Source organism: Bacillus rossius, chromosome 11, assembly GCF_032445375.1.
Source record: "Bacillus rossius redtenbacheri isolate Brsri chromosome 11, Brsri_v3, whole genome shotgun sequence".
NCBI lineage: Eukaryota > Metazoa > Arthropoda > Insecta > Phasmatodea > Bacillidae > Bacillus > Bacillus rossius.
This window is the reverse complement of record NC_086338.1, coordinates 56606207-56630242: the sequence shown is the minus strand read 5'-3', so window position 1 is coordinate 56630242 and position 24036 is coordinate 56606207. Positions and strand designations below refer to the sequence as shown.

The 24036-nt window shown below is 37.1% G+C and overlaps 2 protein-coding genes across 4 annotated transcripts in view; both read left to right on the top strand.

Annotated features, from left to right (window-relative positions):
- The window catches only part of LOC134537069 (transferrin 2), a 79760-nt gene extending 61985 nt beyond the window's left edge, over nucleotides 1-17775 (top strand). For 2 of the 3 annotated variants that reach the window (XM_063377299.1, XM_063377300.1), the window contains exons 8-15: nucleotides 2677-2877; nucleotides 3844-4008; nucleotides 5033-5121; nucleotides 6795-6961; nucleotides 7771-8037; nucleotides 9022-9165; nucleotides 11715-11886; nucleotides 12982-17775. In XM_063377299.1, coding sequence (XP_063233369.1) covers nucleotides 2677-2877; nucleotides 3844-4008; nucleotides 5033-5121; nucleotides 6795-6961; nucleotides 7771-8037; nucleotides 9022-9165; nucleotides 11715-11886; nucleotides 12982-13219 — 1443 coding nt within the window. In that variant the 3' untranslated portion in view covers nucleotides 13220-17775. Of the gene's footprint in view, nucleotides 1-2676; nucleotides 2878-3843; nucleotides 4009-5032; nucleotides 5122-6794; nucleotides 6962-7770; nucleotides 9166-11714; nucleotides 11887-12981 lie in introns of those variants that run through there. The other variant, XM_063377301.1, reaches the window with a different exon arrangement.
- A 2055-nt stretch (nucleotides 17776-19830) lies between these two features.
- The window catches only part of LOC134537061 (guanine nucleotide exchange factor for Rab-3A-like), a 77687-nt gene continuing 73481 nt past the window's right edge, over nucleotides 19831-24036 (top strand). Inside the window, exon 1 of the mRNA XM_063377289.1 lies at nucleotides 19831-20060. The gene's annotated coding sequence lies outside the window, so the exon portion shown is untranslated. The remainder of the gene's footprint in view (nucleotides 20061-24036) is intronic.

Below are 24036 nucleotides of genomic sequence, written 5' to 3'. Positions count from 1 at the left end.
GAATGCCGCTCGGGCAGTGTCTAGCCGAGCTCGGCGCGTCCACTATCGCACAAAAAGCTGTCTCAGCTGTCATGTTATCTTACCCGTCCGCACGAAAAGCCGCTGTGGTAGCTTCTGCGAGAGCGTAAGAAACTCATCCGGCCAGGCTGGCGGTAGCGGCGGCTTATCATACATGACGTGACGCTTACCTCTCCCATCCCCTGCTGCTAATTCTTCAAGGCTCATCCCTCCCAGAGCCACAAAACCATCTAAGAACACCCCCCCCCCCTTTTTTTTTAACAACTAACATTTCAACACATTCCCTCCCTTATTTCAACCTTCTACGTGAGAAACTGTCAGCATCATCCTCCCCTCCCACACCACTTGCGGCAAAAGCCAGGTTGTACAGTCCATTCTCTGTAAAATAAATATTTTTATGGGCTTATACAACTGTCCTTCGCCGTTAATAAATACTTTATAAGTTATTATGATTCAATTTGTTTATTAGTCACACAGCAGTTTCTGCTGAAAAATCACTAATACCTAGAATTGTATTGAATAGAAAAATTTAGCAGGGCCGTAAATATATTTATTTTACTGCACAGTTACTTTTCCATCTGCATTTGAACGTGTTTTTTCTTCTTTTTTTTTACGCTGTGAAGGGACGAGGAAAAGATAATTGCTTGAGCTGTCAAGATAAACATCGCTGACGGCAAGGGCGCGAGCGCATCCTGTCGGTCTGTCGCTGTGATTATCTACTCCAAAAACATGTCACAGCATTTCAGGATAGCATTGTTCTTATATCTTTCGTTTATAGCCGAATGTTTTCTACCTGATCCACACAAGTTCCTTCACCATGTTTTGAACGAAAATAACCACCACCCGGCTAGCATAGCCGAACTCGCGTGACGTGAATTTAATTAGCGTGAGTATTTCTCGGAACCCATTATTCGGGGTATGCGAGTCCGAGGTGTATAGCATAATTCCACACTTTTTTTTTTGTTTATCTGCGCATGTGCGAAGTCAGCGATGGTATAGAAAAATAGCCGAGAACCAAACACCTGGCGACGTTGTTAACACAGTGAACACAGCTTTGTGTGGCCAGTGACACCTGAGATGCAGCTGGCAAGATCACACTAACCAGTCGCAAGACAAAGGCACGGGACCGGGACGGCAATAGACGCACGCGTAGATGCTATCAGGTGATGCGTGCAGATTACTGGTATTGGCTAGCGTGGACATTCTAGAGGGGTGGTATCTATTTTTAGCAGTCTTTTGTATGCCTGCCTGCTTACAGTACAGCGCTCACCAAGATAAATGTGAACACACAGCGCCCAACAAAGTGTAACAGACTTGTTTTTCAGACGATTTTACTCAAATTTTCGACTTTCTCTGCTCAAATTTTTCACGGTTTCTCAAAAAACGGTCGTATAAACGGAATGGATGCATCAGAGGGGGGTCGCATCGGCGGGATTCTACTGTATTACTATTGCTTTTTTTAATACCTTAAATTAGTGTCGACTATCTACAGTACTATAACAGATGTAGTTATTCTGAAAAAAAAAATAATAATAATTCAGTGCTGAATACCATTTCACTGGAGATACTATGTATTTGTAGCAGTCAGACACTATTTATTTATTTATTTATTTATTTATTTTTAACCTGCCTGTCAACAATTGAGCAAGTTAACTTTAAAGATAGGCACAGTGCAAATGCAGATACACAGTGGACAAAACGTAAGACTAACTGAAAGGTAAAAAAAATAATAAGGCATTATTAATAGCAAAGCAGTCCATAAAGTTACGTGTTATGCTCAGGAGAGCACAAATTTTTAATATTAAATGATATATGATATAAAATAGTTGTTGACCAAAGCAGTTGGAAACCAAGTTGGTGCCTTTCAATTACGACATCTTACTAACAAAAAAAATTTAATCTTATTGGATGATGCTTTTGATGATTAACAACAGGAAAATGTCTTTCCGAAATTCTCATTCCAAATGTTACTGTACAAACTTAAATGGTTCTTTTTTTTTTTTTTTTAAACTTGTTAATAATTAGCTCACCTTACACTTGTATCAATTTTGTATTAATTAAAACTTTTCACAGAACTTGTAACCAGTTTAGGAGACAATATTAAAATATCTCATTAATAGAGACAATATTATAAAGTGAACTACGATAAAACCGAAGAAAAAAACACCGAAAAGCGTGTCAATACACCATATACGGTAACACCAAATGCACGTTAATACATCATTTGGTACCAAAATGTGACTAAAAATATGAAAACAATAAGCATTCTAACAAATCTTAACTCAAACTACAAAGATTTAATACGTATTTTACTATGGTAAACACATTGGATGTAATTTATTTAAGTATAATTTTGAACCAAAAATTATGACTAAAAACTAAATAGGAACAAAATTAATGTTACATTGTTTGATCTTTCATCTCTTGTAGTTAGTAACATGTTTTCACATAAATGATGTCGTTACATTTTTCAAAGACACAAAAATTGCAGATACATTTTTCAGAGTATTTCTGTTCTAGACATGATTATTGTTATTACTAATGATTTTGTTGTATATGAGCATCATGACTGCGTTAGTCAAAACGAGACTATTTTGATGAAATAAGTACTAAGAAATATTTTAGGTCCTACATCTTCGATGTTTGTTCCTGTTTCAGAAAGCAGTCCAGCTGTACGGCCAGGCCACCTTCCCCAACTTCAGGACGTCCCCCAGGCCGCGCGACCCTTACAGCCCGTACAACGGCAGCGAACAGTCGTACGCTCAGCCCAACTCGCCGCAGAACCCCCCAACGTACGAGTCCTTCCGGCTGTTCGAGTCGTCCCCCAAGTACGGCCTCAGGCACAACCTGCTGGTCCAGGTGCGTTGGCCCGGCTCGTGGCCGTCCGGAACAGGGCACTCGGATTTTAGCTAGCGCTGTTGGCGGAACTGTTAGCCGTACTTCCCTGCGGAAGGGTTCCGTCCCTGCGTGTGCGTTGCACCTTTAAATTTGGGGGGCAGATAAATCGACCTGAAGGGGTCGCCCTCGAATGAGAGATCCACGGATATACTATACGAGCGAAAGTTTTTGTGTTCCTGGCTCAGCTTATTTGTCGCTTTAGAAATACATCACTGGTGTCGATCCTTTGTTCTTCTTTCTCTGTTTACTACGGGAGGGTGTGGGTCGACCCACTCTCCCCCCCCCCCCCCCCCCCCCGATTTTTTTTTTTTTTTTTTTTTTTTTTTTTACTGTCACTACAGTTCCCACACTACCTATCAAAAAGACAAAGAAGAAGTCTGCTATTTTTTTATACCCTTTGATGATGTATTTTAAAGTTGTCTTGATGTGTAAATTTTATTTCAAAGACTTTTTATAAATTGTACACAGCGACGACGAAGACGAACAGATAAAGGTTATAATGTTTGAAAACGTCTTTCGAAAGAAAATTTTACACAAACTACGTATTTCTGTTGTTTAAATTAAGTAAGCTGGAATATCCGAATAAATATTCGATTTCGACTTAAAAATACATTGTTTCATACGGAAAAACTACCTACACAAAGCGCTGGGAATCTTAACAGCGGGACCAAAAACATCATGCAACGTTTATGCGAGATTTTGTTTTCTCCAAATTTTTACATACTAAAATAACGATGCGACTTATGTGCGTGCGACGACTGTGCGATGAAACATGGTGACTTGAGCATCTCTGCTGTTCACCGACACAAGTGGAAGTAAGCTCGGGATATTTTCATCAGGGCCATCAGTATGTTATCTACACTGAGCTGATGTGCAAAGGCTTCACGGCACTCGGAAATGCAAACCCTTGGCGTGGCCGCTTCCCAGGACGTGGCCACGGGGCTCCTGTCCCTGGACGAGGGCCGCCAGACGTTCTCCGGCTACCTGGGGGCCTCGCTGGACCTGATCCTGGACGTGCGTCGCTGCCCCGTGGGCCGGATGACCCTGTGCGTGACCTCCGACCCCGAGATGGAGAAGTGCATCAAGATGAGGGTGAGCGCGTCTCGCCGGGTGCCGGCACCAACCTCTCGCAGCTTAAACTGCGTTGTTTAGGGACGGCGCAATCGCATCCTCAAGGACCGTCAAATACTTAGTATTCAAAAAATTAACTATTCGAAAACTTTTTTAAGAAAAAATTTTATAGAGGAAATAAGGAAAACTAAAAAATTCAACACTTATACCCCCTGAAGTTTTCTGTTCAAAAATTTTTCTTCATGCGTATCCCGTTACTCTTCCTTGCGTTGATGTACTTTTGACTTGTATTATAAAAATAAAATTACAATACATACGTATTTATGCTTGAAACTTAGTTTGTGAAATGTGCATATAAAGGATTGAATGTTTCAACACCATAGTTCGAATTTTTTTTAATTTCTAGTGTATACGTAATTATATTTTTGATCTTTGAGACATAGATTCGGATTCGAGGGGTATATTCGATGTACTCTTTGGGATTTGAGATTTGTTTTAGAGAAAATTGGGAACTGACTCATCACTATGTAGCATCCCACGCTTAGATTGCGGTGTGGAAGTAATTTGGCACTTTCTCTCTCTTTCTAACACACGCCGACTGCCGTTTGTGCCTACTGTTTCTTTGTGCGCTGTTTCCATATATCATCATACGAATTTGAAACTTTATTGTATGAACAAAGAATTATTGCATATTGTAAATCATCAAAATACGCACCAGGGAATGTATATTTTGCATTCTTAAATACATTTTAATGGGTCGCAACAAAAAAAAAAAAGTAATTTTCTCACTGGAAACTGTTTTGAATTATTTCAAAATGTAGGATGAAAAAAATTAATAACTACACTACTACTATAACAATTCTTAATAATAATAATAATAATAATAATAATAATACATCAACATCAAATTCTTTTTGATCATCTTTTGCATTTGCATCTTCTTTATATTTTCACCTGTTTACTGTTTACTAAAGCATGTTTCCCTGAATTGTTTTCACTGGAACTTCATGAAGATGCCTAAATTTTATTTTATTTTATTTTTCAGATTGCTCTTAAAGCTCAGTTGCTGAAGCCAGAAATGATATGTTATAAAGGACACAGTCAAATCCACTGCATGCAAGCCATCAAGAATGGGTGAGTGAATCAAGTTATACTCTCACCTAGTTGAGCATGAGTAGCATATTTTGATGTCAAGTTGAGTAGTGCAAAAAAAAAATAAAAAATATTTTTTAGTGGATTAATCAGAACTACAATTTTTTTTTTTTTTTTTGTCCTCCAAGCTTAACTAACTGGTAACTGATAATAGTGACACAAAATAAGTACTTTATATACATGTCCTTGATTATTTTTTAATTATACTATAATAGTACTACCAGTTCAATACCCACCTTCAGTTTTTAGAATTATAGAGAAATGTTTTGCAGCATCAACACTCAACATTTTTCTATGATTTGTTATTAGGTTATTACTTTTCGTATGTAATATTCATAAGGATAATAGTTTCAGGAAAAAATAATTCTATTTGTGCAGTTGATATTTTATTGTGGATATAATTTTATGACATTCACATGAAACTTGAGAACTTTACATGAAAGCATATTTGAGACACATACTGTATCATTTTATTGCTATTTTAAATATTTATGTTAGTCACGTCCCAATACCCGATAATTAGGGACAAGATTTTTACATGGTGAATTTCGATAAAACCAAAATAACACCTAGAAGCATGGTAATATAATGTGTAACATCGAAATGTAAGTTAATACTGCACCATACAGCACCAAAATGCAAGTAAGGCATGGAATTAAGCAGCATTTAATCAAAACTTAATTCTAATCACAAAAAAAAAATATTTATTGTTCTACGTATCTTTCTCTCTTTTTTAATTTTACTGTACTATTTTGCATATTTTTGCATACATTTTTTTTTGTACTCCTATGAAATTTGAAGGAAACAAAAGTTTTATTGTTGGTTTGAATTATAATTTTTAAAATATTTGACAGTCATTAATAATTTAATATTCAGTTTTAAGTGCTAAACCAATTGGCCCTATACTTAAAAGTTTTATTGTAGGTTTAAATTATAATTTTTAAAATAGTTGACAGTCATTAATAATTTAATATTCAGTTTTAAGTGCTAAACCAATTGGCCCTATACTTAAAACAATTCAATAAAAAAATTTAAACTAACTATGCATGATATTAATATTGAGCATTCATAAAAGCAAACCTGAGTGCCCATTTGATTTTTTTTTTAAAAACCCAACTTTTTTTTGTGCAAAACGTATACAACACATGTTTTAAACATTTTTAAAAAAATGCCTGACTTCAAATCAGACATGAAGCTTTTTCATCACAACTGAAGCTTCATATAAAGTTAGTGTCAAATTTCCTGGCGAAGACGAGTTTTAATTGATTCGCTTAGTCGAAGCTTTGCACAGGCCTAATATTAATTAAAAACAGAAGGGATTGGCAGGAGCTTGTAATTATCTTTGAAAGATCTGTGCAATGGGTGTGCATGACTTGATGTAAGCTCTTGGACGTACGCCATGCTTAGCAGTGGCGTGTGTCCTGAAGCTTAGATCAAGTCAGGAGCTTGCAAGTGGGTACCTTCCGCTCTGCCTTTTTCATGTTCGATTTGGATGCCTTTTTCTGTAGCATCATCAAGGCGTTGAGCCCAAATAACCTCTTCTTTCTGTACATTCAAAACTCTTTCTTCGTATGCTGCTAGATCCTTTTCATTCCAACTAAATTTGTCTAATGCATCAACCGTCGCTCACCCACGCTGTTGTTCCCTGCCCGCAGCGACGCGGACGTGGCAGTGTTCGACGCGGGAGACGTGTACACGGCGGGCTTGCAGTACGACCTGGTGCCGTTCATCTCGGAGGTGTACAACCTGGAGACCCCGGAGTACTACGTCGTGGCCGTGGCGAAGGAGGAGGATCCGTCCACGGAGATCACCTACCTGAAGGGTGACTGCTCCCGGATCGCCAGTAGCCGACAGAGAAGTCCTGGCAGCAACACTTGTTGTGTTTACCTGAATTGCATCCCCAGTTTCCTCACGACAGAATTTTTTTTCACACGATGCTAGGCAATGCTATTTAATCGTGACCCGACAACTTGGGATTCACGCTATCCTACATTTCAGAAATTCAAATCGCTGTAGATATGTCAGTTAGTGATAATCATCTTGCACTAATCGTATTCCCTCTCTGTTCTCAGAGGTGTTAAAAAGTTTAAAAAAAATCACAACACTGAAGTTTTGCGTAAATGGTAAGCTGAAATCCTTTTAAAGTGTTCCAACATGAGTTTTCTTGCTGATAATCGTAAACAGATTTGCACTTAACCTAAAAACTTGATGTAATATAACACTTTCCGGAAGTGTTTTCTGGTCAATAAGCTTAAATTTACAGTCCTGAGAAAAGCTTCTCATGAGTTTCACATGTATTATTTTTATCCAGCCCAGAAAAAAAATTTTTAATTTAGATATTTTTTTAATGAAGCAAACGTGTGCAGCGACATTTCATTACAACGTTCCTCAAATAATCCACAGTTTTGGTTCATGACAGTTTATTATACTGAACTGTTACTTAATGTGGAACATCTTGTTGGAGTGTGGAAATACATACTTTGAAGCGAGGTACGTTATTAAGAGGTTCCTCTGTGTTCTGTGAATATTACAGACTGTTAATCATAGGTGGTGGATAAAGGACATTCCCTCAGTGGTTGGTGGAAAGGGGTAGTGTTGTCCGTGACCCGGCCCGGTGCTTGTTGTGGGCAGGCAAATACACCTGCCACACGGGCATCAACACAGCCGCCGGCTGGATCATCCCCATGGCCTACCTCATCTCCAACGGCTGGATCCGGAGCTACGGCTGCAACTCGGTCCGCGCCGCGGCCGAGTACTTCACCAAGTCCTGCGTGCCCGGCGCGCTCAGCTCCGAGTACAACACGGACATCCCGTACGAGAACATGTGCCACCTGTGCCACGGCCCCAGCTACCGCTACTGCCGGCGCGATGCCTCCGAGGACTTCTACGGCTACACGGGTCAGCTGCCCCCGCCCTGCCGTCTTCGCGTCCCGCAGCGTAGACACTGCATTTCGTGCTCTGCAGCAGTTTCATGCTACACGTTGCCTGCTGTTTGTAAAACGTCGGGCATGTTTATCAAGTAGATTGCAGGCTTTCTCAGGAATTTTCTGATAAAAACTGGCTAGACTTTCCAAGTTAAGTTGTGTTCCCACACTAGAAGTTTATTTTGTCAGATTCCATCACAGGGTGCAAAAGTGCTTAGAGAGTCGCATTCCGAAATATTTGTTCATAAAACTTTTCATTCAGCGAAATGTAGAAAAAATTGTAACATGGCTGTCGAAGCCCAGCTCGAATGTCGTATTTTACTAGAAAACTTTGAGCGCTGGGGCACGGAGATGCAGTAGTCTGATTCTCCTTCCGGGTGGGATTGAACCATCTTGGTTTTCCACGAGTTAACAACGGAGGACGTGGCCGCCGGCCAGTGTATTTTTTTTTCAAAGTGCACTCGTTTTCCGTATCAAGAGTGTTCTGTCACTGCTCCCTCTTCTCAGCTTGCCTCGGGTCACTTCCCGTAGCAGGCTTGACATGCACTCCAGAATTTTCGTATCCACAAATTCTACAAAAATAAAAAAATTTAAGTTTTTCTTTAATTATAAACAAATAGATGCAAACATGTGATAATAATGGTATTCTGAACTATATATATATAATACATTTGTGTTGGATAATATTGTACACTATAGTGAGTTTCTTTATCAAAATTTTAACGCCCTAAAATGTTGGTGCAACGATTATGCGATAAAACAGGGTACCCTGTTTTAACAAAACCAAATATTGAATATCAGTAAAATTTTGTGGCAAATATTATTTTGAAACCAAGATGGCATCTTTTGGTTTCACTCTTCCCTCCCTTAAGGCGGCAGCAATCGACCAGTAAGCCCGTGTCTTAACTGTGTCTGGCCGTTCCGGGATCCGTCAGTGGGGTCGGACTCTTTGTTTCAGGAGCGTTCCGGTGCCTGGTGGAAGGCGGCGGGCACGTGGCGTTCGTGAAGCACACGACCGTGATGGAGAACACGGACGGCAAGCGGCGGGAGTGGTGGGCCCGCAACACGCTCACCGACGACTACGAGCTGCTCTGCCCCGACGGTAACTTCCCCTCGCCACGGCTCTTATAGTCCGTGCCGACCCCCATGTGCCAAAAACACGGAAATTTTGTGAACATTTTTGTTTTAAAAGTTCGTATGTCGTCTTCGTCTTAACTTTCTTTATTTTTAGTATAGCATTCATAAATCAACAAAAACTAGGATTTTCCCAAAACAACATAAACCTAAGGTTGTCAGGGTTTTTGGAAAAAACCTAATTTTTATTGATTTAAGAATTTTTTTTTTAAATTAAGAGTTGGAAGATGAAGGTTACATACGGTTAATCCAAAACTATATGCCATATTATTATTATTATTATTTTTAGGCTTTGACAATCAGTCCATAAAAAAACTATTAAACTTTTGTTTTCGACATGTGCAGACCCCAGTGTCAGGCGGCGGTCACGTGTGATTCCAGCGTAGTGGTTTGGAGGGGAGGGGACCAGTTGCCAGTTGTGCGCTGACTACGTACGTCGCTCCCTTAGATAGTGCCCCGCGGGTCGGGTTTACACGATGCGGTGTTGCGTTAGTGGGAATACCTTTGTCACATCACGAAGAGGAGTGAATATTGTCCTTGAGAAAGGAGTGGCCCTCCCCTACCTGCAGACGATTCGGAAGGGAAGGAGGGGTGGGAGTTAGGGAGGGAGGAGCTGCGCGGAACGGAAATGTCCAAGGTCAATTACTAAGTTGCCGGGTTATAGCTTATGAGTTACATCCGTCCCTCGAAGTAACATGATGTACGGAGTGGTAGTCAACGCACACCCACTTCACCGGTCGGGAAAACAAATTGTTTTGATTGACCTACACACTTTTTTTTGGAAAGAGCATATTTGACTGGCACTTTTATACAATACATTTAAATAAAGGCCTTGGGCATAACACTTCCATACTAACTGGCAACTGATAACTTTTCTGAGGTGCAACTGTCGCCATTTCACAAACAATTGACTGAGACGAATAAAGACGGCAACTTATGTGCCATCCGTTGGTGGGAAAAAAACACTTCTAAAGTTTTACTTTACCGTGTTTTATCACAGAAGCGTCGCACGCGCGTAATCGTCGCAACCATATTTTAGGCTGTCAAAATTGGGATAAAAAAACTTCTCGCGTAAACGTCGCTTGATGTTTTTGGTCCCGCTAGTAGATGCAGAATGCTTTGTGTAGGTATCTTTTCCATATAAAAGATGTATTTTAAAGTAGAAATATAATATTTATTCGTTCATTACCACATACTTAATAAATTAACGGCAAAATACGACTTGTTTGGCGTGTAAATTTTCTTACAAAGACATTTTTAAAAGTTATTTCCTTTATCTGATCGTCTGCGTCGCCGCGGTGTAGGTATAATCCAAAATTTAATTTCGGTCATTACCACTTATTTATTTAATTAACGGAAATACAAAGTTGTCTGACGTTTAAATGTTCTTTAAAAGACTTTTTAAACTGTATTTCCTTTATCTGATTGTCTGCGTTACCGCGGCGTGCCGCTTACAAAAAGGTAGCCAGCGCATCATTCATGTTTGGTTATGTTGCTTCCCGTATAGAGCGCGCGCACGTAGTCGAATATCGATATCTCGCCGATTGGATCCAATGCGCGCGCTCTCTGTCAGGTGCCGAGTTAACTACATTTGATAGCCCGCATTCTTTCGTGGCAAGTGTGTACGCTACGACACGTTAGTTCACGCGTTCGCGTTAGAGTTTTGGTTTTTCTATTTAAAGTTGAAGAAAGGTTTTTGTTTAAGGAATTATTAATATAGATTGTTTGGCGTGCTCTTGTATACTCCGCCTTTTTTTAATTTAACGTACTTTCCATGAACGGGATTTCTTTTTAAGAATAACTTTACCTAACAAAAAAAATTTTTCCGCACAATGGTCGCACCCCTACTTTTAAAACTTGATTTTAGAATAAAATCTGCGACGATTATGCGAGAAAAGACGGTAATTAATTTGCTTTCAAACTGCATGCAGCTAACTCACTTAGTTCTCTCACGATACATCTTCAAAAACCCCTAGTAGACACTGTAAATTAAAATGCACATGATAACTCAAACAGTTCAATAAATTTTGATTGGGTTGAACCCTTTAGTTGCAAGCAACACTAAATGTAAACGAACCTGATAAATTAATTGAGTTTTAAGTTTGTACATTTCTGACTATTTTCTTGAACTTAAGTTTTTATGAAGATCATAAACTATAATACTATCTAAGATTTTACCAGATGTCATGTTACACATTGAAAAAAGTTTAACTGAAAAAAGAGCTGATTGTGGTTTGTAGTCACGTTTAATAAAGTGCAAAGATTGAACATTTGTATCACTTTTGTTGGTTACTTGTATAATGAGAATCAAGAATGATATAACTTTAATCGAGTCTTTATGTGCAGGAGGTTCAGGTCAATTGCCTGAATTTTAAGGTGTATTTTGTTTCGCCTTAGTTTTTGTTGTTGTTTCACATTATAAACCATCCTTTTGTATTCCTTTATCCTGTAGAATTTTATTTTGGATTAAAAAAATTATCGGGTAACGCACGAGTGTTTCCCGACGTCGATGTTCAGGAACGCGCGCGACCGTGCACGAGTACAAGCGCTGCAGCCTGGGCAAGGTGAAGGCCAACGCCATCGTCACGAGAGGAGGCTACGCGTACAATCTGACGGAAATGAACGCGTACATCAACCTGTTCACGTACGCTCAGCAGTTGTACGGGCGCAAAGATCCTGACGAGTTCAGGTAAGACGCTTCATCGAGGCACCTCATCGGTAGCCTGTGTTTCATTACAAGCGTGTGTGTGTGTGCGGAGACAGGAAACATGTCATTCGACTACTGATAATTATGGAGGTAATAAAACCTAATTAATGAGACAGAATCACAAAATTTTTAGTAACTTATGGATTTTTTTTTTAAGTAAATAAAAATGACTGTGGTAATGGTATCAATAGGTTAATTATTCATAATTATTTTATGCAAAATTCACTACAATGCCCAAGTTAAGATTATTCCATGAAATTTCTTGGATTCACAATATAAACCAAATTTATGTAATATTTTGCACACAAAAAAAAATCACTTTAATTCTCTTAATGTGACAAATAATACATTCTTTCAAAGTTAATATACCTCCTAAGAGTATTGACTGAAAACTAATGTTTGGAAGGTTTTTGATAATACTAATTTTTTTTAGCTTAAGGGCAGAAAAAGTAGAGGTCAAAGGACAAAAAAAAATCCACAACTCTTTTAGTAAGCACAGAATAAAATCTGTTTGAAGTATTGTTATACTTTTAAATATTATCCAAAACTATTGTTTGAAACAATTTTTGGTACTACCAAAACTCTTCCTGCAAAGGTTGAAATTTGGTGATGATAAAGTATGGCCCTTTTTTTTTTGATCAAATGTGCAGAAGTATGAATTTCGAAATCTTATTGCGTTTGTAGGCAGAGCCGAAAGGAATAACATGACAGTACTTCCGCTGAGCCGAAAAAGATTTTTGTAAAATTCGTGGGCGTACAAGGAAAACCCACCTAAGTCCATGAGATGTTCATATGACGAAAGTCCAGTTTAATGTGTTTCATGACAAGTATATTATTATGTTTGATTGAACATGTTTCAGTACCGTATATATTTTTTTACAATATTTTACAAACCCATGTGAATATTTAAAAATCAATTTTTTCTCATAATCTCATTATATGGACTTAAAAGGGTTTTCCTTGTACGTCCACGAAATGGCGATGTCGCAGTATGTATTTCGGGGAAGTGTCGCGGCACACGGACAGGCGGTTCAGGGAAAGGCATGCGTCGTATCGACAGCCGCGTCGCGCTCTCAGTTTCAGCATGTTCTACTCGGTGCCGCCGTACAGCGACCTCATCTTCCAAGATGCCACCCAGAAGCTGGAGATCGTCGCGCCGGAGCAGCGCTCGTACGGGGCGTACCTCGGCGGGGACTTCATGCGCGCGCGCAGGATCGTGGACTGCCACGCGGGGGTGGCCTCCGTCCGGCTGTCCGTCGCGGGCACGCTTCTCACGGCCGCCCTCGCCGTCCTCTTGGGCCGCGGCGTGCTGTGAGCGCATCGCAAACCCGCTTCAACCCGAGCTTACATTTAGATGTTGTATTAAAATCTTACCTGAAATTTTTAACAGGTAAGTGAAGTCAAGTAAACTAATAGGGTCATGTTTGAATGGGTTCGAGAAAGCTTTCTTTAAAATACACTGCAATACAATTTTGTATGGTGCAAAAGAAAATAGCTAGGCAGTTAATGTATTAAGTTAGTAATGTGGTTTTTTTTTTATTTATTTATTTTTTTAATGGTTTCTTCTTCTACATATTAATATCATACTGGATTTAGGTAAACTTTCAAACCATTGTTGTTGTTCAATATGCTAATGAATGATAGATCGCTAACCTCCTTGCTGTTACGAAAGCCGATGGTTAAAAACATGTAAGTGGGCTCGGCGAGTAGTCGCAGTGTCGTGGACCTGTTAGTCTACTCTGACCTCGTTGGGGTGACGTGCGGATAGGTGACCCTAGAAGAAAATTTTGTGACAGTTCTGCATTTAGCCTGTGCCTTCGTGTGTGAAGTGAATGACTAGTGCACAGTTCAGCGTCGCTGTCCAAGTGCAGCGTAGCTCGTGAGGTGAATGCTTGTTGCAACGCAGCGAAGTCTTGTGGCTCTGAAGAGTGTCTTTGTTGGTTGAATTCCCCCAATCAGTCTGAGGACATTTCAGCAACAGTCTGCCTTAGAATGGACCATTATTGTTTAGTTGAATTCGTGGTAAAAAAAAAAATATGTCAATTGAAGAAAGAGAAGAATTTGTTGTATTAGATATTACTTGCACAAGAATTTTATGGTTTTAAAGGCATCAATTTACCATTTTAATAATAATAATAATAATAGTTTTAGTTTAATAAATAGTAATGAACTCGTATAGATTTATAAAATTTTTAAATTTTAACATAGTTTGTGAAGCCTAGCCTTAATGTGCCTGGTGTGCATTAGTTCTCCATTAGAGGTAGTCAGGGAAAGATTCTGGAGAATACAAACACAGGGTCAGTGAGTTGAACAATCCTCAACCAGTGAAGTGATTCAGGTGGTGTGATATTGCTGCTTGTACGATACAAAAGTTGTGCCTTAGTACGTCATTACATTCCTGGTTTTGTAGTGGAACCACATATAAATATATTTATGAAGTTATTGGTGAAAATGCATTCGTACGTGAATTAATCTAATACATTTTCTGTACATTATAAATGCTGTAATTAAATATAATGTGTAATCTTTTGTGTAACTATACTGCATGCACAGTGGTATAGATTTTGCAATTTAATCATTTCTGCTGTTGACTCCATATGTTTAAAGTTCATACACTGGTAGACAGTTCACACCAAAAGCAGCATGTTAAAAACACTGGATCTTTGGTCAATATTTTTAGTTTTTTCACAATGGTAGCATTATGTGGTCTGCACAGTATTAGTACATAGTATTTTCTGATGATTATTAATAGCATAATAATTATTATATATTTATACTTAACAGTTAAGGGTTAATTTTGTCCACATAGACATATATTTGACTGCCTATATTCACTGTATCATAGGCCATTAGCCCATTAGTGTTGGAATGTGATTATTATAAATATTGTGGTATGATTTAGTAGAACGATTAGCTGTTTTAGGATTCTGATTCATAATGCTTACATGTATGTTTTTCTTGGTATTTATATAAAAGTTTTGCAGACAATATATAACGTCTTAATTAAAGAAACCCCCAATCACATATTTAGTTATAAAATAGACTTAATGGAAAAGTAATATGTCTGTACAATAGGGTTCAGAACCGGGATATCCCAGTATTTCAGGATCGGGAATTCCCGGTACTTGTGATGTAGTAAACAACCAGGAATTTAAAATCAAATTCTGGTTCTTTGGGTACTTTCAGGACTCTTCATCGACAGCATAGAATTTAGTTTTTATTGCCCGCTAAGGTTATTCTAGCTTGCTGCTGTCTGGTGAGGCAAACATGCGGGGGGTGAGGGGGGTGGTCTGAGCTTCTCAGCAATTGGTGTGCCTGTGGTGGTCCAATCCAACCAGAGTTATTTAAATAACGATATCATTGCTTTCAAGTTACTGAAAAGAAGAAATGTTATTTCAAGTTAATAAGTCTATGATTTTCCATGATTTAACACAATTTTTTTTTTCTTTCCAAAGTTAAAGATTGACAGTAAGACTGAGAATAAAGTGATTTGTTCACGTTAGTAGGTTATTTCTTTGTCACAAATGTTTTATCTTTTTACTTTTGGTCACTGAAACTTGTTTAATCATTCAGAACTAACTATTACTACTTCAATCACAAACTGCTGCACCACTGATATTAAAAAAAAAAATACCTAGTACCGAAAGGAATGGAATTCTCTGTTGCGTTGCTGACCAGTGCTGAAATTCCCGGTTCTGGAAATCGTTTACGGTTCAGAATATACAACACTTACACAGTCTTGCACTTTTTAACATTTTACATGTTAAAAAGAAGGCTTTTATTACAGGACTTAGCATTGTGAGAATTTGAATTTTGCGGCAAAAAAAAAGATTTTGTTTACTCATCCTGCAATAAACATCTTTCAGCATCACTCTGTATGTACACTCAAGCACATACATACTTAATGCAACTGCCTCAGGATTTGATGCGTACTCAAGTGCATTTTTCACATGCACTGAGAGCACATTGTACTCAAGTTTTCTGTGATCTGATAAGAATCTCTATCGTTTTCCGTCCATTGTCATCCTTGTTACAAATGTAAAACTCAAGTGTTTGTGTTATAATCTATTTGAGATGTACTGTATTTTTTTTTAATCAAGTTTGTTAGTGGGAACCATTTTAATTGTTTATACTTATGAGCTTGTAATTTCTGTAATAGTTATATGTAGAAGATTTGAAATTATTAATGTCCAATGCTCACCATATAATTATACTCAATGCTGTCATAGTTGTTTGTAATATAACTGTCTGGTAATTTTTTGAAAACTATAAAATTAGTAATTAGTAATTTTTAAGATATGCCAACAGATAATCTCGTATAAATTCATATTTAATATAATTACAGGATTAACAAAGTTTATTAACTCACAAAAACGTATTGAACATTTATTTGGTATTGTATTATATTTCATTTCACATATTATTAGAAACAAAATTACTATATGGTTAATTGTGATAAAATCAAAATAACACCGTGAAGCATATCAAAACACCATATAACATCGAAGTGCAAGTTGTATCATGGAATTAAGGAGCATTTAATCAAAGCTCAATTCAAATCATAGAAAAAGTTATCTCTTAATGTTTGAAATTCAAGGAATGTCGTTATTTCTGGACAAAAACTTGTACCAAAGTGCATTGATCAAACAAACTAAAATAATTTGTTTTATTCTGAATGTATCTGGTTTAGACGTATTTGTTAAAATTGTTTTATCGTAAAAATGCAGCACATAAATTTTGCCATTAATTTGGTGGAGTAAGAATTACCAATACAGCTTTTATAAAAATAACAACCATCCTGAAATTCCTCAATTTTAAAAATGGAATTGGAATAAAAATAAAACTATAAAATCTTGGTTCTACATATTATATATAAAATATAAACAGTAACTCTATGCTATAAAATGTTATAAATAGGTTTATTAAAATTTCCTGAAAAATTCCTGAAATTGGTTAACCAGATATTGTTAACACCCTGAATTACAATTAAATTAACTATTTATTTTCTGATCTTTATAAGCTGCCTTGCTTTTATTGTCAGTTCAGTATAAACTACTTTCATTATAAAATACTAACTGTGAGGGTTTGATATGAGCCATCACTAGTAATATGTTGTCTTTGACTTTTTTCAGCTTATTTTCTGTCACATGCTCTAATTGTGTGTATCTTTAGGGGCATTGGGCAGTTACGTGTCTGTTGTACTTTGATACGTGGTCCTTACTACCCCTTCCATACTCTCTACATTTAAGTCTATCAACTTTTTCACTTGCCTTTAGGTTTTCGGCTTTCGCAAGTCACTATAAATATGGGAGATATCATGGTTGTGAATATTGTCTTTGCTATGACATGAGTTTTGAAAGAAAGAAAAATGCTGTTATGCAAAATTATTAAGGTGCATTCAGTTTTATTCTTTTGACTACAAAATTCTCAATTTCTTTTTATTATTATGAAATTATTGAATGTGCATATTTTAATCACAATTTACTTAAAACTTTATTTCCCATACATCTAATGCATTTTTCTTCACAAGTGCTGCTTGGTTTGATCGTGTGACAATTAAACCTCTGTTGTTGCCATGCAAATGTTCAAACTGTATTTGTATGTTTTTGCATGGAAATTTTTTATTTAAAATTTTGATGACATTGATGTGCTTTGTGAAATTGTGAAACAATATCCGTCCAATTTTTAAGTGTTAAAAGTTATTTTATACATTTACATTCCTTAAATGAAAAGCAATGTTGGTTCATTTTGAATGACTTGTGTTTATGTTGTGATTTCTATCTGATTGTATGCTGAAAAAAAGCATTTTGTTGTATCATAAACTGTATTTTTCTATCAATCATAGTTGTTCAATAAAAATTTTATACTCTTATTTTATATCATCTTTTATTGTTCATATAAATATAGTGTTCAGTCTTCGTAGTAACTGAATTTCATGCAAATATATATCTTTTATATATATATATATATATATATATATATATATATATATATATATATATATATATATATATATATATATATATATATATATATATATATATATATATATATATATATATATATATATATCTCTCTTTGGTAGTCTTACATTTTGTTTTATAAAACTTTATTAATATAACCAAAAGTGATCTAATTAAATGTTAAGGGCTTCAAATTTTGGCTAGATGCCGTGCTTGGGTTAAATGTGTGTTCCAGAGATAATAACAATAAGGGACAGTAAGAATTGAATAAACCAAGGAAAATTTTTTTTATGTATTAACTGCTTAACATTGTTATTTTCTTGGTGGGTTTTGATATATTGCGAACAGTTTTCTGCCTCTTGATGGCGGTGAAGGCGATGAAGTAAAGGGATGCTTAAAAAGTCCTTAATTTTTGATTGCACGAGAGGGTACGAAGCGTGGCATTTGTCCGACGACCGTCGGTGAACGTAACCTGGGGAGCAGCTTCTGGTGAGCCGGGGGGGGGGGGGGGGGGATTAGCACCTAGCACCAAATCTTTAATTAATTTCTTATCCATCACTCAAACAAATTTCATATTAATATTAATAAAATTTTCACCATTACAATATTTAAATTTAACCGAAAACTGCTAAAATAGCACTATTTTACACCTTAAAATCCAAATTTTCCCGGGGGAGGACCCCCGGGCCCCCCCGTTTTAAAACAGAGGGGGGGGGGGGGGGGGGGTTGTGCATGCTTCTTAACACCCCCCATACACAAATGCTGGCTACGCCACTGCGCAAAACTCTTGGAGATTAGTTATCGAAAATAACCCTTGTCCTCAACTTAATGTGACCAAACTAAAAAAATTTTGCCTGGAAATAACATCCAGTCCAACTATTCATGTTGCGAAGTCCCCTTTGTGATGGATGAATACGGATGGGTATTTTCCATGGAAAAAATCTGAATGCCCATTGGACTCCAGTGGTTTCTTCCTTGTAATTGGTGACAGCCTGCGAGGGAAGCCATTGCCTTATTTGGCCGGGCCATCTACTGCACTTCACGACTGATTTGTGTGCTGACGGTAGACATGTATACCTGAAAGTAACTCAACCAGTCGTGAAACAGATTTATGTTACAGTTGTTTAAACACACAGCTAGTCTTAAAATATTATTTTTGGAAAAAAATACATGCGACAACAGACAAACTTGTAATAAAGAGAGAATGTAGATAAAATCAACTAACACATCCTCGACACATTAATAGGGTCAATTTACATTTCAGCCTATTTTCTTTCAGTTTAACTTTCATTTTAATTTATATGTTCCTGGAATTAATTATACTAAATAAAACTTGAGAAAACTATGTTTTTCATTTTTATTCTACACTGCATACACAAAAAAATAAATTTCCGTACTTCTCTACTGAATAAAACCATTTCTCGAGATCTTTGGAAAGGTTACTTCCAAAAATTTATTATTCTTCCTGCAAAAAAAATTAACATAACAGTAATATGAAAGCAAAAAATTATTAATCTTTGGGTAGATAGTTTGAGATAGGTATCTATAATATTTGATCGTTTTTTTTTCTCTGGTAGCATAAATCCTTTTTTAACTATTATTTTTTTTATTTGTCATTAATTGTAAAAAAAAAATTGTGATATAGATAATCCAAAAAATGCACGTTGCACCCACAGACTAGCTTGCTTTTGAGAGAATTAATAATTTCCCCTGAAAACAAATTTTTGTGATTGTGTAAGTATGTAAAAAAAGGGGAGGGGGGATTATTATTCTTATGTAAACACACTGGTCATTCATTTTTCGAAGAAGTTTAATATAGTGTGTATTCCGCGGGGACCTGCGTGAACAGCACTACGCTCGCTCCAGGTCCGAGCGGGCCGCCGGCCACGGAACAGGCGTGACGGCGCGTCGGTGAAAGTTTCCGAATACCCCACAGAGAGCAGCACCACTTGCCAAACAATACCCTCGCAAACTGCACAAGTGTTCAGTTTGCCAAGAGCTTGCCGCACAGTACGTTTGCGTCCGTGCGTGTATTCGTGTGTGTGTGATAGCGGTTGTCACTTTGTCACAGTTTGTCTGCACGAGAAAATTGTGTGATGCGTCGTCGTACATGAATTCGTTTCGGAACTCTTAGATCCAATTCCACGACACATGGAAATAGGGTCAACCATCGCGTCAGCTCGACTTGCAGACGTAAGTACATATTAAAAAAAAAAAAAAAAAAAAAAAACGCTGTGCAGTGAAAGTTAAGAGTTCAGTTCTTTTGGAGCCTTGCATCAGTGTAATTTTTTCATATTATAATAGTTTCATAAGTTATTTGTTTACCGCTGGAATAAACATTTATTTAATGTGTACGGTACCGTGCAGTGTGGATTTGTCAGTGCATTAAATACTAACATTCCGACAGGTGTGAAAGACCTAAGTGACAACCTGAGAAATTGTTACGTCTTTACAAACGAACACATAAGTTATCTGTCAATATTTTTAGTCCGTTAATAACGTCAACATGTTGATTAGCTAATGAAGTTACCTACTAACTTTGCTTCAAACTTTTTGCGAATTCTCTCTCCCCCCCCCCCCCCCCCCCCCCCCCCCATCCACCAACTTCTTTGACCCTACGCCGCTGCCGTATTTAATTTTATTGTAATTTAGCTCGGTTTTCAATACTGCTAATTGTTATTATTTTTATTCTGTACTCCGCATATCGCCAAATCTCGTGACGTCACACTTGTTGGGCAGAAGTTTATTTTAGCACACGTGTGAAGAAGAGGTCTGAGAATGACGCTTTCAGTCCCAGATGTACATACCGCGATGTCTCTTCTAGCTCGCACTAACGCAAGACAGCGAACCTGTGTTCTTCCACAATAGGATCCTCTTTGGCTGTGTTCGTTTGCCGTTAACCTTTGTGGCTGGGGTCGTGGGTTCGAATACATCCTGAGCATCCAGCATCCGAGCCGCTATGCATAGTCGTGTCATGTGAAAGGCTAATGAATAAAGAAACCTCTCGAGCAGTGTTTCCACGTTGGCCGTTGTGTAATCATTTATCTTCAAACTGAGGCCGTGACCTTGCCATTTTAATCCATGGAAGATTTGCTACAAATTCCAACCGTACCAAGGCAATATACTTGTCCCTAGAACTGTCATCACTAGAACCGTCATCGAAATGCCAAGTAAATGAATATGCGTACTTCACGCGTAGCGGTACTTCAAGTTAAAGAAACGGACATTTGTAAAGTATTTTTCATTGTATTTGTGACATATCAATAAAGTTAAAAAAAATGTTTATAAATAAGTTTCAACAAACAATCACATACATACCGATCGTAACTACTAACCACAGATCAAAATTGTAAATACGCTCGACACTAATTAAGTGTTAACAATTACTAAATTCAGTTAAACATTGTTTTTGCAGAAGAAATAATTAATCTGTTGAAAACAATGTAAACAAACTTTTTTTGAAGAGGCCAAACCCGTCTGGATACGTCAAGTGCGCCACAGGGATAAGTGAAGTATGCATGGTCACAAGTACCTACAAAACTACGTTCTTTAATTCAAACATGGCCTAAGGGCGCGGTTACACGGGAGTCTGAACTACTTCAGGTGAACATGTTCAGCTGTTGAGTGCGGTTACACACAGTCTGAACATGTTTCGTTCGAGGCCATTTCTCATTTAACTTAAACAGGTTGGCAAAGTAGTTCAGATCAACATATCTTCTACATTAGCCTCTGATTGGCTGGTTAGAATATAAACAGTCTTTTGCAGAAATTCTAGATGGAAAGTGTTTCTGGCGCAAGTTCGAGTAATATTTTACCGAATGCAACAAAAAAACCAACAGATAATTATACATATGTTTTAATTTATCCTGACCTTAATTTTCTTAAAACTGAGATAGGTACTCTCGCTCAAAAAATAATAAAAAATAAGTTTAAAAATTTTACTGTGCATGTTTGAATTCCCGATTTGTAAAAAAATATTGAGCAATATGTAAACACATTTCATTTCTGCTGATAATGCTGTATAAACAAGAGAGAAAATCCCGCGTTTTCTGGATGCAATTAAAAAATAGAGATCAACAACACAGTCATTCGTTGACAGTAGACAATCGGTTTTAGAGCTAAACTCACTTTTCAGCAACTACCGTGTAACCGCACACTTTCGCGTTTGTAAACGTGTTTACTTAAACATGTTCACCTGAAGTAGTTCAGGGTCCCGTGTAACCGCGCCCTTAGTCATTGAAGTTGGCTTGTGTTCTGGAGATCGCTGCCGTTATGGTCGTACTGGCCCATGACCTTGACCCAGTCGTAGTCTAAGTCCTTCATGGTAAGGCCTGACAAGTTCTTTGCTTGGCAGCGCTATTCCCCCCAAAAAAATTCAATTATTTTTGGTTTCCATCAAACACACCCAATTACGAAACACACACGATGTTACATTGTTTTACCTTTCTGCTAGTCTCATAATCTTTTCGGGGAAAATGCATGCCCATACTCATCCCCAATTATCGAATTCTTAAATGTTTTCGAAACCAGTCATCACTCCGATATATTGAGCAGTATTATTTTTGTTTTCTTTTCAGAAGCATGCAATGTGTGTGGGTAGGTGGGGGTCTGGAGGCTAACGATAAAATATCTTCGTGCCTTGAAGTGGTACCTCCTTGTGACTCCAGACGCCGTTGTAATCGTGCGTGCATGTAAATGAATTATATAGTTGATCCGGAGGCTTTGCTTCCAGGGCCCCCACATGGCCGGTGCTACCGTTGCTATGGCAACGGGGACCATGGGTCTAGGGGGCCTGCGAAGGAAAGAAAAAAAAACTTAAAACAAAAAAAGTAGACAATTTTAAATAAATCATTGAAAAAAATTAAACAGTAAGGCCTAAATTTAGTTACCGATGAAATATCACACCACAGTAATATTATTCGGAATGTGCTGTGCGTACAGGACGTATCTGAATCTACAACTGTGAGTAAGAAAACCACCACCAATTGACGTGACACCATGTTGACAGTGCAGAACACTTACACTCATTTATTTGCCATTATTCAAAATCAATTCACGTTGACAATCGAAACACTGACTTAAAACTAGTTTTAATGTGTTTTAAAAATGATTGTGAAAAAAAAAAACTAAATACAATATACTTAAAGGAAAAAACATTTTTTTTTATCTCTGTTAGCAAATAAGGGGGGGGGGGGGGGGGGGCATCAAGACTTCTAACAACGGGGCCCACATAATGATGTGGGGGGTCTGTTGCCCACACCAGTGGGGTAGGGCACCATCTTGTTATACGAGGATTGGCTGGAAGTGCTGACCTCGACACGTGCTCTGGGCGGCTACCAGAGGCCACCTAAGGCCGTGCTAACAGGATCACGGTGTTAACTCGACATGCAGTGGCCTCCTCATTGGACAGCCAAGGTTTTTCAAGTCGTGCTTCTTTACGCGCGTTATGAAAAAAATTGAGGAAAATTTATTTTTACGAGGCGCGCGCGCAACGAAATTTTCACAGGATGAAAAAAAAAAAAAAAAGCTACATCCATATAAAAAAAATAATATGTTCTTTTTAATATTGTACTTTAGTGATTGATATTAAATACTGGTCCACTGCTAGCTAATATTAGTGATAGAAATTGTGTTTATAAACTTTATCAAGTATATTTATATATGTTAGGTTATGTTCGCGTGTGAATAATTTATATTTAATATAAAATATTACATTATGTTATTAATTAAAAAAATGGGTGCGTGTACTTATGTACGCGCGTGAGAAGTTATACTTCTTTGGCATCATTAAAAAATAGTTTTTAATTGCATGCAAATAATTAATTACAATAAAATAATCAAAGGGCTGGAAAAAGATAGTCAACACAGTGAATAAAGTTCAGTTTAAATTTGAAAAATTAAATCAATAAAATTTCGAGAATAATAAATATATATGAAATAATTTGTACTAAATATTATAAGATTCTTAATTTTAAATATTTATTATTGTTTATTTAATATTTTAAAAGAAAATATATAGATTTAATATTCAATTTATATTTTTATCAAAAAGTTTTCATTAAATTTGTTCACATATATTTATAAATATTTATTATTTATTCAATTTAATAATAAATATTAAAAAGTAATATTTTAATTTGATGTTCGATTTTAATTTTTATCACAAATT